General features: G+C 37.3%; 2 protein-coding genes across 9 annotated transcripts in view; both read left to right on the top strand.

Moving 5' to 3' along the window:
- Positions 1-8,030, top strand: part of LOC137251201 (longitudinals lacking protein, isoforms H/M/V) — a 131,417-nt gene extending 123,387 nt beyond the window's left edge. For 7 of the 8 annotated variants that reach the window (XM_067785384.1, XM_067785379.1, XM_067785383.1 and 4 more), the window contains exons 4-9: positions 3,511-3,809; positions 3,872-4,287; positions 4,369-5,602; positions 5,659-5,783; positions 6,998-7,107; positions 7,178-8,027. In XM_067785384.1, the coding sequence (XP_067641485.1) occupies positions 3,519-3,809; positions 3,872-4,287; positions 4,369-5,602; positions 5,659-5,783; positions 6,998-7,107; positions 7,178-7,236 (2,235 nt within the window). In that variant the 5' untranslated portion in view covers positions 3,511-3,518 and the 3' untranslated portion in view covers positions 7,237-8,027. Of the gene's footprint in view, positions 1-3,510; positions 3,810-3,871; positions 4,288-4,368; positions 5,603-5,658; positions 5,784-6,997; positions 7,108-7,177 lie in introns of all 8 variants that reach the window. The other variant, XM_067785387.1, reaches the window with a different exon arrangement.
- Positions 8,031-13,115: 5,085 nt separating this feature from the next.
- Positions 13,116-16,177, top strand: LOC137251199 (uncharacterized). Its single transcript, XM_067785377.1, has 5 exons — positions 13,116-13,352; positions 13,415-13,757; positions 13,827-14,082; positions 14,670-15,242; positions 15,315-16,177. Exons 1-5 carry the CDS (start codon positions 13,209-13,211, stop codon positions 15,652-15,654), a joined length of 1,656 nt encoding a protein of 551 aa, XP_067641478.1. The 5' UTR covers positions 13,116-13,208; the 3' UTR covers positions 15,655-16,177.
- Positions 16,178-16,300: the final 123 nt, after the last annotated feature.

Raw genomic sequence — 16,300 nt, 5'->3', positions numbered from 1 at the left:
CTTTGTTTTTATTCGACCTTAGCGAACCCTTAAACTCAAATTGAAAATTGTGTTTTACTATTGTAATTTTAGGGTTTGATATGTACAAACAAAAGTGTATGAACACTTGTGAGTAAAATAATAGTAGCTAAAATGATTTGCAATTTTTTTCGGATATTTTTTGTATTTTTATTTTTACTAATTAAAAAAACCTCTTTAATGATGTAATGTTTAATGTTAAAACCAAGGTTCAACTATATAGTTGGCTTATCTCTACAGCAACAAAACACCTTTGTTCAGATTGTCAAAATCTGTGTGTTGGTGTTAGGCGAATGGAATGGAATGAAAGCATAAAACTTTACAGTTCTTGTGTGTGTAAGAAAATATTGTCAAATTGTTTGTTGCATTTTGCGTTTGCCATCTCCTTTTGACAATCTCAACTCCAATGAAATCAAAAAAATAAAATCAGCTCTTGAGATGAGCCAACCATGTAGTTGAACCATGACGAGAACTATGCAAACCATTTTCGAAAAAAAAAGTATTTATAACTTTAGGAAAAATTTTCAATGTAGAATTTCATGAAATGTTTGTCAGTTTTGTCTGACAAAGTGCATGTTTGAAATCACTTACATTGTGGATAAAACAAGTGTGATATCTTATCCGTCAACTGCCTGACAGGATGTTCAATATGGCTACTTTTTAGCATTTTGGCAGCGTTTTGACAGGGTGTTCAATATGACGGCGCATAGGGCCGGCTATCTTCAGCGGGTAAAGCTGGAGACATTGGTGCTTTATCGGTAACCGTATCGGTAACCTTTTAACAGCTGATTCGACCAACCTTATGAGAGTCAATGCAATCGATCATTGGTGCCGCTAAGGTCGTAACCGTATCGTAGCCAACCAATTGGGTTTTGGTTTACCGTCGTAACGATAAACAGCTGATTACGTTAGGGATACGGATACAGCGATACGACATACGGCACCAATGACTCCGGCTTTATAGGAAGAGATACAGACTGAGACAGCGATAGTCAATTAAAAATCAGGTGATCCATTCTATTTGTAATTTTGATGTCTATGCAGAAGTTATCACACTTGTTTTATCCACAATGATCACTTAAAATTCGCATACATTTTTTTGCAATTTCTATCGAAAGATGTTTTAAATTTTTTCCAAACAAAGTTTGAAAAATTTTATTTTTGTATGGAAGGAAATGTAAAGCACTACACTTAAATGAATCGGGCTACAAAACTGTACACTCAGAACATTTCCTGAATTCTCCAATTATCCGTGGTCAAAATTGCCTAACGTAGTTTTCGATATACAATTTATGGCTTTTTTACCGATAAATCATTGCTGCTATTTTTTGATCCGCAGGTGTATATGTAGGTATACGCAATTGAATCTCGATTTTTTTTTTTTCATTTTCGTATTACGAGCATTTAGAGGAAGAGCCCGTGACTGCCAGACCTTCGTCATTTTATAAAAATTGAAATTTTGCCAGTGCATACTTCCAACTCAAACAGGATCTTTGGTCTATTATAAAACTTGAGTCATAGTGGCTTTAACAGATATCCTGGAAAAATTTTGCAGAAAAATATACCTTTCTTTCGTAATTTTATAGACTGATTTTCATATATGGTCTTCGTCACGATATAAGAAGCCACTAGCCTCATTGCCAGACACTTTCCATAGTGGCTTTGATTAGCCAGACACTTTTAATCATTCTAAACTGCAAAGAACATCGAAGCAATTTTATACTGAAATTCAAATAAAAAATCTTAAAAAAAAAACTTTTGATATTTTGTTTGCCGTAAAAAACTTTCAGCTTATGGAAAAGTATTTAGCGTTATGAAAAAGTACAGTTTTGCATTATAAAAAGTGTCTGGCTGGACAAAGCCACTATGGAGAGTGTCTGGCAATGAGGCTAGTGGCTTCTTATATCGTGACGAAGACCATATATGAAAATCAGTCTTTTGCATCAGAAGTATGCATTGGCGAAATTTCAGCTTTAATAAAATGAAAAAGGTCTGGCAGTCACGGGCTCTTAGACTAATTATAAAATGAGAAAAACCCACTGATGAGCGCCAGACGTCAAATCGCTGCTATTTGCCTTGAACCATCTATACCATCTTTCTCTGTTCCAGAGGATATTCGCTTCGTTTATATCGATTTTGGAATCTTTCTTGGCCATCGGTAAATTCATTTCCTTCAATATTTCTCGATGCCCTCTGGACGTCAGCGACGCGGACAGCCTGGTTATCAACAAAAGTCGCAGTAGTCTACATGCTTTCTATTTCTTTCAGCATATGCGACTACCCTCGTTTGCTCCGTTTCCGGGATCCCCTTGACTGACAGTTTCCATAGAAGAAGCGACAGCACGCTCCCCTGATAAGTGCTCCTGGTTGTCGGTCTACACACCGAGACGTCACTTAAATTTGCGTTGATGACCCTACGGTTGAGCATTGGATGAAGCCATGCAACTTTAGAGCTGTAAGTGGAATGTGGTACAAGTGTTGCAGTTGGCCTTGCAGTTCAAAGATTTCTCTATAACACTATCTACCTCAGTAAGGGCGCTTTATTTCCTTTTAGTATGCGTGATGACCCGCGTCCATCTGGCGGAATTCTGAGTTGTCTCTTCTGTGAGGGTCAATAAATCTCCTCAGTCTTTTCAGAATATATGTAAAGGGGCTAATTGGCCTGCAGTCTTGGACTTCTGCGTAGTTTAGGAACGGGCTAACGGTGCATAGCCATATTTGTCGTCAGCGGCTTGCATCATGACCTGATTTACGATGTTTGTGACGTCGGTTTATGAAGAACAATAATGACGTTCGTCGCATCTGCATATATTGGACATCGAGTGTCCATCAAGAGCTCCAAAGTTTCTTGGCTTCAGATGGTCCATGACGAATCAAACTTATTTTTACTACTTGAAGTTTCGTCAAGGTTTCCACAGTATTGCTCTTAAGATCCCTTCTCTTCAGCCCCGATGCAGCTTTTTTGTATTCGCTAAAGTAATATCTGAAGGCATTGCAGTCCTCTTCGAGTCCGCTGTGTTGTGTAGTTTTTTCGTTGCTGATTTAAGTTGCGTTCCAGCACACGGCCTTGGGTTCGGTGCGTGTCCTACTTTGAGTTGGTCAACATTGGGTTTTATTTTGGGTCCGGATCATATATTTTTGGAAACATATTGAGACAATTGTCTGGATAATTTATAAATCATATTAAGTAATTAAGACCCCTTTCGGGGTCATTTCAGAATCAATTTGGCACATTTAGGAGTAAGTTTGGAGCTATTGCTTATAGGATCACTTCGTTACAATTTCTCCGATAAAGTCCAAGACTGGACCCGGATCGATCTCGAATACAATCTTTATATGATCCTAAAATGGTAAAGTTAAACTTTACAGTTAGCCCTTCAAGGGTTTGACAATTACAAACATACCCCTGGTTTATTGGTTAGTGGTATCTAATAATCTTAAATCTTACATCCCAAGATCTAACACAGTTTCTTCCTCCTTCCTCTATTCCAGTCGCCGCCATGTTGCCCCAACAATATTGCTTGCGATGGAAATACCATCATAGTAATTTACAAACAATGTTCTCACAGCTTTTGGACCGTGGCTGCTTTTGTGATGTTACGCTGGCTTGTGAGGGACAACTCATACGCGCCCATCGTGTGGTATTATGCGCCTGCAGCAGTTTCTTCGACACAGTGCTGACCAATTATGCCAGCGAGAGAGATCCGATTATCATAATGAAAGATGTTACATTCTCCGATGTAAAATGCCTGATTGAGTTTATGTACAAAGGCGAAATTAATGTGGAACATGTAAGTAGAAACATAGCAAAGTGCTTAATTTAGCAAATTTTTTAATTTCATTTATATTACAGGCAAATTTAGCATCACTCTTAAAGACTGCAGATGATCTCAAAATCAAAGGTTTAGCGGAAGTTTCTTGGCGTGACGATGAAGATGGTCCACCAATGCCCAGTGCAGCAACCGAATTTCACTCACCAACACAACTGCATGAGATGTATGCAGCGCATCGCGCCGGTTCCCCTGCTTTTATGGATCATCAGCAGCACCATCATTTGCAACAGTCTCAGCAAATGCAGCGCGAACGTAAACTATCATCACCGAAAGCTACAGGTCAACATTTGCCCACATTGACACCGATACCACCAATGCCTGCGTCTGCTGCCGCCGCAGCTACTGCATCGGCTTCATCACCAGTCGAAAATTACTTGGGTCCGAAACGTAAACGTGGACGCCCCCCACTCGACGATGCCTATGATGTATTCAATGTGTGAGTTTGTATTGTAATGCGCTTTCATGGGGTTTTATATATTTTGTTAACTAAATTAAAATTAAATTCTAAAACTTGCAGACGTAAACATACACACTATAGCAGCCATTTGGATGCACACCATCACCACCAGCAAGCATATATGGAGGCACAGCGACATTATAATGACGAGCAACGCCGTCTTGCTGTCATCTCGCCGATACCACAACCTTCGTCAACAACCGCCACAGCAGCGGCTGCCTACCATCACCACATACAACAGCAACAGCACAATAAACGTATGAGACAATTGCACCGAGAGCAACAGCGCCAGCAACATCACCCACACCATCACCAAATGCAATCGGACACAGACGAGCTCGATCAAGAGGACGCACAAGCAGATCCCGAATGGATAACAAGCAATTTGGAAGTAAATCTAAGTAGTGGCGGCGATAGTGAATCGGCTATTGAATGTGGCACCGATATCCCTTCGAACAATGAAAAAAATTTGGAAATTAATGATGACAAAGAAACAAATAGCAATGCGCCAACGAAGATTTCTAAGCGTAAGGCACGTTCTTCTGAGGAATATGAGAGAGAACAGTCACTTGAACGCTCACAATTGCCCAAACGCGCAAGCGCAGATGAACGCGATGATAAAAATATCGAAAACGACGAACATGAGCGTAAAGATCAGCAGTCAAGTGCGCGTGAGTCCCGAAATTCAATAGCCGATAAGCCAGCTGAACGTGATACCGTCGCCGCGGCTGAGAAAGAAGAAGAGCAAGAGCAAACTGTCGATTTAGGTTCAACAGTGCCCCGACCAGTTGAAGAAATGGAAGGCGTACGGCATGGAATGGATAAGACCAATAACTCAACCTCGGGTAATAATACCCTAACAAATAACGCGAGCAGTTCACATAAGCGGTCAAGTGCTAGCAACGATCACGCGACAACATCACTACCACCACCTCCATCTCTTCCATCAACATTGCATCACTCGGCTCATTCTTACGGCAAATATGTACCCGAAGGTTATTTACTAAACGAACATGGCATGTTGATGACACACGATTATGGACATCCGTCAATGGGCGCTAGTTTATCATCGGCTGGCGCAGGCGCATCTTCTTCGAGCGGTGTTAGTGGTTCGGTATCTATGGCTAACGGAAATGATCAAGAGATTTCAGAGATAAAAGTGGAAGAGTATGATGTCAGTGAAATGCGGTTAACCACAGAAGAAATATCTGAATGGCAAGATGTAATCAAAATGGACGATTACTTGGCTAAAGGACGACGCCCACAATTCTGGGAGGAACCTTTCACACGGCGGGTATATTAGTTTATAAAAATGTTATACAGAGATGTTATAAAATATGGTCTTTCCAGGTATTGGAAGCTATAAAGAACAAAAGATTAGAAATGAAGAAAGCTGCACGCATTTTGGGTGTTTCCTATGGTACTTTGTATGGTCGATATCGTGAGGTCTATGGATGCTTGAAGCACCCTTATAGGTAAGTAAAAGGCTCGGCAAGCTGTTTTAATCTTAAGAGGTTTAAAAGTAGGATCTTGCCATGAGCGAGGAAAACTGGAAGTGCCTGCTGTCATAATAAAAAGAATCGATACAATCCCGTGTTAACAGCTACTATCAGCAGTCTAAAGAATATCAGTCTAGGAATAATATGGGGAATCGCTCTTGCCGACAAGTAATACCTTGAACTGAGTAGTCAATTGAAAAAAAAAAAAAAAAAAAAAACGCTGTTAAAATCTGTCATAAAACCTGTCCTGGATGCATGACTAGGAATAACGAACGTTGTGAAGAGATAAAACAATGACCGGGGAAGTCCCGGAAAGTTCCTTATAAAATTTATTGGTGTACGTGTGAGATTTAGTTCAGCAAAAAAAAAAAAAAACAATGCGTAGGCTTCGCCGGCTGTGTCATGTCAAGACTTGATCCTTCTTGGTGCTTTCAAAAGTTCATGAAGCCAGTTAGTGCAAAACAGGGATGTATGTTATAACTGTCACTAATTAGTGATGATTATGACTTGTTAAATTAGAGGAATTGAAATTTAGCTCAAAAAATTCCCACTGGTCGAATAACAAACTATTTCACTTCCCATCGTTGTTAAATTATTAAAGTAGCAGTCCTAAACAAAGTTAAACTATAAAATCAGACTGTTCAAAAGAACAACAAGAACAGTTTCCCGGCAATCTAAAGATTTGCAGTGAACATTTAGATGATCATGGCGAAAAACAGGTTTGTGTTCCATATCAGTTTGGTAAAGTGTTAAACCTACACTTAATGGTCAACAAACTAGTTTAGAAATGTTGCTCAGTGTGGGAATAAATTTGTTATTAATTCAACTAAAGGCATTATTGGTGCGAGGATAAGTTTGGCGCGAAACTCATAAGGATAGACTAACTGCATGCAATTGGTATTAAAAGGCAACAATAAACAAAATATTGAGAGTCTGATGTTGATAATTTTCGGGAACGATTTTCGAAATTTATGACATTGTGTTTTGGATACATTTAGGATTTGGAAACAATGGACATACATATTTTTTTTGAATGACGATTTATGCCATCATCTATAAAATATGTATGAAATTCCACTTCTGAATTGGAGTTTAGGATTTTAGTAAATATTACTTACATTTTTGTTTATTATTGCATATTTTTCTTATATCAAATTTTAATTCATTTCCTTTTTTTAATTGCACTATAGCAGCACGAATTTCCGCCCAGCACAGTCAAATCAGGTAGCCGCACAGCCCCGTTTGGACTTAGTATGGCCTTCATCTAAACGTGACAGCGCTTTAATGCCCGGTCCTTCCGGTAGGTCTGATAATACAGAGGATGCAAGTTTTGCCGAATGATAATTTTGATTAATAACCTTTTTTTGCAGAAATAGGTAAAATACGTCCGAAGGATTTGAGCGAGCTATGGACAAGACCACAGATTTGAAACAAAGCACAACAAAAAATCACAATTTGTAAATAAATAAATTAGTTATAATATCATACATATTACATATATTATAAGCGAGGAATGATGTCTGCTACAGTGATGCTGTTAAGGGGATGCGTAAAAGGTGTTACTAGTACTAATATTATTTTATTTAAAATTTTCTTTTTGTATTACTTGCAATCAAAAATGTATTACATATGACAAAAAGGTGTGTAAAGCTATTTACTTACACGCCTGTATAAGTATTGTTTATGTAATAAGTTAAAAATATCTTAAAAGTATGATATTTAGAAACTAAAAAAGACATTTAAAAAAAGACAATTTAAATTATGTAATCTTAGTGTGAGGTTAGGTATAGTCATTATCAATGCACAAACAAACATACAAATTGCATAATTGTATCGTATTTTACTTACATAAATGTACTGAAATGTTTTCTGTATTTTTTTAATTGTTTTTTTTTTTTTTGTTTTGTTGAGCATAATTTAAATTATAAATCATAATTTCTAGATAAATCGAATTACAAATGTAAGATGATTTACAATGACATTTAAAAATTAGCAAATGAAAATTATTATCATTAAAAATGGTTAAAATTGATTATATATAGCTAAATTAACTAACTAAGGAAATTCGTATTGCTAGGCTCTAAAACTAAATAATTTTGACAGTTATTATGGAATATGATTAAAGAGGTGTTGTAAATAGTCCATTCATGTTACATGAATAATTCAGAATAATTTTTGCTATGTGTATTATTATAAACATTCAACAGCGCATACAATAAAGATAGATGTCAAAAAATTAAGCATATAAAATTTCTATCGTAACTGCTCTGCTGATTATCTCGTAAGGGACTTTTATCTCAAACAAATGTAAACAAATTAGTTGACCCTATGTGGTACATGAAGCATTTTATCACTTACGTTCTTTTTTGCATTTTACCTTAGGACAGCATTATATTATGTTCCAATCAAACCTGATCCAGATACCGATAAAAATTTAGCAATCGATTCGGGAAAAAGAAGCTTGAAAATAACAGGCGTCCTTTACGTGTTCGGATCGTTTCAATGAGATTTGATTGTGATCCAGAGCTGGAAGGTTCACTAGCATCAACACTAGCAACAACATCAGCACTGAAATCCAGCGAAGAATCAATCTTGCCAATAAATGCTACTTTGGACTAGGTAGGCAATTAAGTACTCTCTCGGCGAATGAAAATCTTACTCTAAAAGTCACTTATCGTACCCGTCCTGCTATATGGGGCAGAAGCATGGACCATGACATCAGCAGATGAAGCGGCTTTGGGAGTGTTCGAGGGAAAAGTTCTTCGAAAGATTTATGGACCTCTACGCGTTGGCGATGGCGAGTACCGAAGAAGATTTAATGATGAGCTGTACGAGCTATACGCAGACATCAACATAGTCCAGCGAATTAAAACGCAGCGGCTGCGCTGGCTAAGCCATGTTATGCGAATGAAAGATGATGCTCCGGCCAAGAAAGTGTTTCTATCGGAACCCGCCTATGGAAGCAGAGGTAGAGGGCGGCCCCCATTCCGTTGGAAGGACGAGGTGGAAAACGATTTAAACTCCCTTGGTGTGACCAATTGGCGCCGGTTGGCGGAGCGAAGGAGCGACTGGCGCGCCTTGTTGGATGGCCATAATCGTTTAGACGGTTAAGCGCCAATTAAGTAAGTAAGTAAGTGGTTCCCGAGATGGTCGAGTTTGTACCTTAATGGTGCTTGTTAACGGGTCGTACCGGATCAATGTTCGGCAAAGCACCATCAAAATTGATAAGACTCCTCAAGTTCTGTGAGTGTTTTTATCGCTATAACAAGAACAACGTGAATTTCTAAGCTGTGCGGAATTATAAGTGTTCAGTGTTCATGTACCTATGAGCTCAGCAGATACAATCCGTCACAGTACTGACAGCAGGTACGTGGCGTTAAGCGGGACACATAATCATATCATCATAACCAATCATGTGACGAATTTTGAAATGAGATTTGACCAAGCCACATATTCAACAACACCGGTCTCATACGAACCAACATTGATTTCTCCAGCTCCAGGGCTACGACAGCTTACGCGACATATGTATTTATATCTTCAGAGCACAAAAACAACTAAATCCTTTCCGGCCCCTGTTGCCAAGTGCTTTGATCACTCTGATTTACGAGCGGCAATCAAGGGCGGAAATAATTATTGACAACTGCGTTAACTGGCGACCGATGTCAAAAGTTTTCGACTTTTCGACCACCTATCCATTCTCCTCTGACAGGAGTTTAACTCTCATTAACTTAAGAAATGCTAATTGGATAGCCTCAAGAAGTAGCGCTGCTCTAGTTAGCATGTTTTCCGAAAATTGCATAGTTCTTCCGCTACATTGCAAATTAAATCAAGAAAAACCTCACCAAGGGCTTTTGAAACAATCATGTAAATGAAAGATGTAGAGCGATAAGACACCTTGGAGGGACTGGTCCGTAATCAACACACATTCCCTGAACCCTGGAGTCAGAGTCCAACACCTAAGTATTGCAGAGCAAACTAGATTTCCCTTTGATTTTTGTTGTTATGGTACGATAAATACGCTCCTTTGCCGGGTATTAAGGTACAAGCCCAACAATATCGGGAACGATTTAATATGACCACATTGCACCTTCCAGCCTATCCCGCTCACCGTCTAGGTCCATGAGGAACCTGAGGTAGCCAGAGCCTTTTCTGCTAAATGAACAGTTTTCGCACGGGTAGGAGAGGTTGAAACAGCTTTAAATTGCGCTGGATATCTCTTTGAAGGGTTGCGCACACAACCCCTGCCCGAGTGGTATCGAGCTGCTCTGGCTTTGCTCCGATTATAACATTTTAACATACTAAACTCTTAATTGTCCAGAATTACCCCTGTCATACGTAATAATTTTCCTGCATCCAATGTATCCCTGAATGAGGCTAACTATATTTTCAATTATAATGTGAAAACAACGTCTTTATCAGCAAGACCAATTAAAATGGTAAGTTTCCTTGGATTTCCGGTAGCTGATTTCGATGAGAACTCGTTATGTATGGAGCGAAGCGCTGTTCATACAACAACCGCAACTGAACATCCATGGCATAAGACTAGCGGGTGAAGGTGCTTACAACTCCACAGGCTTGATAGTTGAAGGCATCAAAAGAAAAAAGTTCCCTCGGCAGTCGGGGTCATAAGGTACTGTTACCCGCACAAAACGGATTAATATCCGACAAAGAATAGGGTGGTTACACTTCGGTTTGTAACGTCGTCGCATTAAGTTCGTTTTTCCCCATAGCTCAATCGTGTGCAAAAAATAGGACGTGATGCATGCGGTTGAGAACAAAATGGAGGATGGTGCGGAAATCGAAGTGGCAAAGATCAAATTAAATCAAATCAAATCAAATCAAAACAAATCAAATCAAATTAAATATTATCGTATTTGGAGTAAACCATTAAATCAAAATATATCTAAACATCATTTTGCGAAATTGTTTAAAAATAGCCAGGTGCTATCGTGCCTAAAAATTCAAAGGAATAAATAAACCACATGTGAAGTGCAAACATATATGTATAAAACCTTCGTTTTATACGCTTTTCATTGTCAAACACTGACAATGGCTAGCGGGCAATTATCCAATATAATAAATTTAATCAGTATTATTATGTTAAAATAATAAATTTAAAACAATGCAAATTTATATATACATAAATCTATCTCGCTATGTACATACATACCGATTTGGAAATATATAATGTCACCGAGGACAAACGGAACATATAACTGTAACGAAAACGAAAAAAAAAAAAAAAACCTAACATAAATGTACAGTAATGTACATATAATCAATCCACATAAACGTGTTATAATATAAAACATTTTACGACAAAAATTTTCTTATTAAAACAAAACAATTTAAAAATAAAGACTGAAATTACCAAATGGTGGACTAGTTGAGAGATCACATATTTGCATGTCATGTACATATAACCAGAAGAAATATAAAATATAACACCTGAAAAGACGAAAATACTTTTACAAAAATGAAATAAAAGAAAAATAATTACCACAATTGAATGGACTAGAGCATCTGTACATATTATATTAAAACTCACCGGATTATACAAATTACTGGATTCGAATCATACAACCATAAAGTGATATTGGAGATTGGAAAATAGAAAAAAAAAAAATTTTATGATACATACATACGTAAAAATATAATTCATGATGAATTGCAAATTTTGAAAAAGCACATGGCAACAAGCCATATATTTAGCAATTACAAGGAGAAAATTTGTGCTACGGGTTTTTACTTTGCGACATATGTTAGATGCCTATGCACGTCTAAATGTTGCAAGTATATTACCCTTATACGTTTGTTAACCTGGCGATATAAGAGGCAATTTAAAAGTCCTCTTGCCATTTATTGGAATTGGAACATTCAATTCCTAAAACGGAAAAAAAGAATAGGGTGGACGGGTAACACATGCTGCGCTCTTGGGAGATCGTGTTTGTGGTTACAACAACCAAAACATGATATCAAGTGGATCCAGTTGAACAAAATTTCTCCTTGCTGCGAAAGTCTTTATTACAACAGCAGTGTAAATTGATATTTTCTGGAAAATTTAGTATATATAGATATCGGATCGCGCACAAACACAATTCCGCCTACCATACCGAAGATCCTGGGTTCACGCCCCGGGCAAAGCAACATCAAAATTTTAGAGACAAGATTTTTCAATTAGAAGAAAAATGTTTCTAAGCGGGGTCGCACCTCGGCAGTTTTCGCAAGCACTACGAGTGTATTTCTGCCATGAAAAGCCCTCAGTGAAAACTGATCTGCCTTGCAGATGCCGTTCGGCATAAAACGAGTAGGTCCCGTCCCGCCAATTTGTAGGAAAAATTAAAAAGGAGCACGATGCAAATTGGAAGAGAAGCTCGGCCTAATATCTCTTCGGAGGTTATCGCGCCTTACATTTATTTATTTTTTTATGCTATATATAGCGATTTACGCAGCATTAATTAGTAATTAATTTTTCACACCCGTTCAAGACTGCCACAACAGCAATCAACTGCTGAAACTTGAACAATAATTTTCAACGCTTTAACTTCTCCCCGCTAAAACAAACACAATAACAACTTGAATTGCAATCCAACGGCAGTCGTGCTAGTGCCGAAGCGTACCTGATGCATACCCAGAAAAAGACTGCGCACATCCGTAATGCGCCCACGCGGTTACAACAAAAACAATAATAACATTTCCAAATGCAATCTTATGTTCAATCGTGATATATACATATGTACATACATATATGGAAACTTACATAACTATACATGAAATATCGCCATTTGACCAGAAATATCCAATGAAAAAGCTTCACATCTAATTAAGAGCAAAGTTATTACTTACCATTGAGGTTGAATATGAACTTTGAGCTGCCCAGCAAAGCAAATTGAGCTAAGTTTAGGTTACCACAATTGGAAATTTAAAAAACTGCATTATTCTAATGGCTTTGGGTTGCTACATCATCACACATATCTACATTTTTTATTTTACCGAACGTCGGCTTTTTGCATTTTAAGGATTTGCTTTTATTAATATTAACACTGCACTTAGCACTTTTCTCCACTCACTCTACTTTTCACACCATACACTATGAACACTAAATATAACTTTTATTTCTTGTAATAATACCTACTAAATTAAGCTAAAATTAACGTTAGCCAAATTTTATTCAAATTTCACGTTTACTAATCCGGTTCCGGCGACGGCACATTTCTTCGATAACACCAACTAAACCGCGGGCAATTCTGATTAGAGGCCGTTGACAATAAGAGTTATCGATAAATTACGATAAGACATATCGGACAGCTCCTATTTCACAAATTTGACAAGCTTGTTGTTTTGTGTTATTTGTTTGTTTTGTAAAAATATATTTGCTCTAATTCATTTTTAATTAAAATGTTAAAGGAATTAAATGTTGGTGATAAAATATATTTATACGATTGTTTAGTAAAAGGCTGTGCATTAGAGTATAACCTTTATGAAGGTGATGAAAATTGGACGGCTGTGAAAACTCAAGAGGAGGTGACACGTACCTTGCAGGTACGAAATATGCTATTTCCTTCATTTATTGCACTCTTAGCACAAATTGTATCCCTTTGCAGCTGTTAAATAAACGCATCAAATATAATGCAAGCACCGCCTATGAAACTTTACAAAATGCTGAACCGGAAACTGCTAACTGGGAAGTTGCAGACACTGCTCCTAACCAACCAGGCTCACTGGAACGTGTTTTGAAATTAAAATATCGCGTCAAAGGTTGTCCATTTAATTTTGAATGGCATTTGAAAAAGCAAGATAATTCATTAGCTATACAATTGCCAATTAATCAAATAGCCAGTTTAGTTGAGGTTTTGCCAGCACAAATCGAAGAGCTGTTGGATGTGTTGCGACGCAAAGAGGATGAAATCAGGCAATATAGAACGGAGTATGGTAGTCTTCGTAGATGTAGGTTGTCCAAATGTTTACAAATACATTTAGGTTAACCAAATAAAAATCCAATTCACTTCTTTTTAGCTACTCTAGCAACAAAAGCATTTAGTGTGGAGAAATATCGTGAACAATATGCTGCAACGAATATGCAAGTGAAAAGTTTACAAAAAATTGTAAGACGATGGCGCGCAGAAAATGCTGATGCTGTAGTAGATTCAATAGGGGATGTAGAGCCGCCAACATCTAGCAATAGTAGTTTCAGTATTGGTGTTAAAAAAGAGGAAATGGAAACGCGTTCACCAAGTACGCACCAAAATGTACTAGATAGCCCGCGGAATAGGTAATTATTTAGTTAGATATTGATTTGGAGTATATGTATGCTTCTCTTTCTAACCCCTCATCTAAGAAAATTACTCAACAAGTCCATAATTATAGTTGGTTTTGAGAGTATGTCTGCCAAGAATGTGGCTAACCCCTACAATATTTCCGTCCGTTAAGATTTTAGGTGTAAAATAATCATACCATATGCAGTCAGACTGGTACCAGAAAATGTAAAATAATTTCTGTCTTTAGAACAAAAGTTCTGCCCTTATCCCTTTCCTTTGTAATTAGTACAACTCAGCTTATGCGCGCACTTCCAAATGAGAAATACGATTACTTTGGATATAATCTATAATGGATTTTTCCTTTTCGCAGTGTTGCGGCAGAACGGTTAAAAATTTTGAGTGTCTTACAGTGATGACTACTAAGATTGCCGGTGGTTGACACCGTAGGCATGACGATAATTTTAAAAGTTCAATTCTTTCGATTTTGTCGGAGTGCCAGTCTTTGGCGGTATATGAGCCCGAGTGGTACCTAGAAGCTCTGTCAAATCATTTTATTTTCCTTATACCAATTTAACTAAAAAATGGATTCAATTTTTTATAGAAAGCGCAAAGCACTGCAAGCACATAAAGCGAGATTGACACGTACTCTTCAAACACGCAGGCCGAAATTGATATATGAAAGTCAAAGTCAATCGTTAAGCGATAATGAGCAACCGCAGGATAACGAAGAGGTGATAGGAGCGCTGCCAAATGCAACGGTAGCGGAGGAAGCTGCTGTCGTTAATGAAAATGCAATGGATATTGATAATAGTAATGTTCAAAGAGACCAAATAAAGTACACGAAGGAGTCGAAAGGCGGTACTATAATACCAAAATATGAACACAAAACGGATGAAGAAAGGAGTAAAATTCCGAATGGATTAGACGTTCATGCTGAGCAGACACGTATGCCGAAATTGATATATGAAAGTCAAAGTAAATCATTGAGCGATAATGAGCAGCAACCGCAAGATAGCGAAGATGTGATAGAAGCACTAGCAAATGTAAAGGTAGCGCAGAAAGCTGCTTTTGTGAAGGAAAACGCAATGGATATTGATAATTATAGAGTTCAAAAAGAGCCAAGAAAACACACGAAAGAGGCAAAAGGTATCCAGTTAGTAAACACTTCAGCAAGGTATGTTAAACCCTTGTTAGAGCTTTTAGCGTAAACCTAACCAAATTTTCTCTATTTTGTTTTTCTAAACAGTAAAAAACTATCACCTCGCCTTGCAGTGCGACCGAATACACGTCAACACCAACGTGAATGTGCAACGTCTGACAATAATTCAAATGAATTGATGGTAATTGAAAATCCTAGCGAAAATTTAGTTTACACAGTGGATGAGGCGACTGAGTCAGTGCTGCCATTGGCAGATGATAATAGTCTAACAAGTGTTGCTGCCATGCAAAATGTAGGCAAGAAATGCAGTACACCAGCTTTAAATATATGCAAAATGCAGCAACGCAGCGATGATATAAGTTTATATGTAGATTCAGTACTTAGTCAATTGGACGCTTTTGATAAAGAGTTGAAATCGCAATGGTAGTGCTGACATTAATTGTACAAGCTAGTGCGCTAATGCAGATAGTACATTGATCAGCATGCTTAAATATTTTTGGAAAAGTTATAGTTAGGCAATATTTTGTAATTAGGAAGATATATTCAATTGTTAGCAGAATCTTATATCCTTCCTTTCTTTGGTTCTGTAAAATTCCAACGAGTGGTTGTTATTTATTTGTATTTGCTATCTTAAAAGAGATTTGTTTTGAAAGCTAAATTTATGATGAAACAGTTGATTAAACTCGGAGATTCTTTAGGTATACATACATAATTATCGTTTTTAATAACCTACAATTTTGTTCATACTTTTTTGTCAAACATTTCACCTAAAAATGTGTTTGTCCCTAGCTGCTCCAGTAATTGCGATTTGTTAAAAAAAGTGGGTAAATTGCTTGAATTGTAAATGTATAATAATTCATTTGTTCTGGGCTATGTAAATTGTTAGTTAATATTTCCACTTTATTGTGCGAGTATGCGTGTACAACTCATTGTCAAGTACTTGGAATTAGGATATACTGTTTATGGTTGTTACGTATTAAACATTTGAAAAAAATTGTAATAAAAATATTTAATAAGTTTTATGTAAACGTTTTTGGTAGAACACATTTCCCGTAATTTCTCAATTTTTTATT

This window comes from Eurosta solidaginis, chromosome 4, assembly GCF_040869045.1.
Source record: "Eurosta solidaginis isolate ZX-2024a chromosome 4, ASM4086904v1, whole genome shotgun sequence".
In the NCBI taxonomy this organism is placed as follows: Eukaryota; Metazoa; Arthropoda; class Insecta; order Diptera; family Tephritidae; genus Eurosta; species Eurosta solidaginis.
This window is presented reverse-complemented; position numbering and strand designations above follow the sequence as displayed.

Coding starts and splice junctions, on each gene's coding strand:
- LOC137251199 (XM_067785377.1), top strand. CDS start 13,209: ATGTTAAAGGAATTAAATGTTGGTGATAAAATATATTTATACGATTGT. Junction 13,353..13,414: donor AGGTGACACGTACCTTGCAG/GTACGAAATATG, acceptor ATCCCTTTGCAG/CTGTTAAATAAACGCATCAA. Junction 13,758..13,826: donor GTATGGTAGTCTTCGTAGAT/GTAGGTTGTCCA, acceptor ACTTCTTTTTAG/CTACTCTAGCAACAAAAGCA.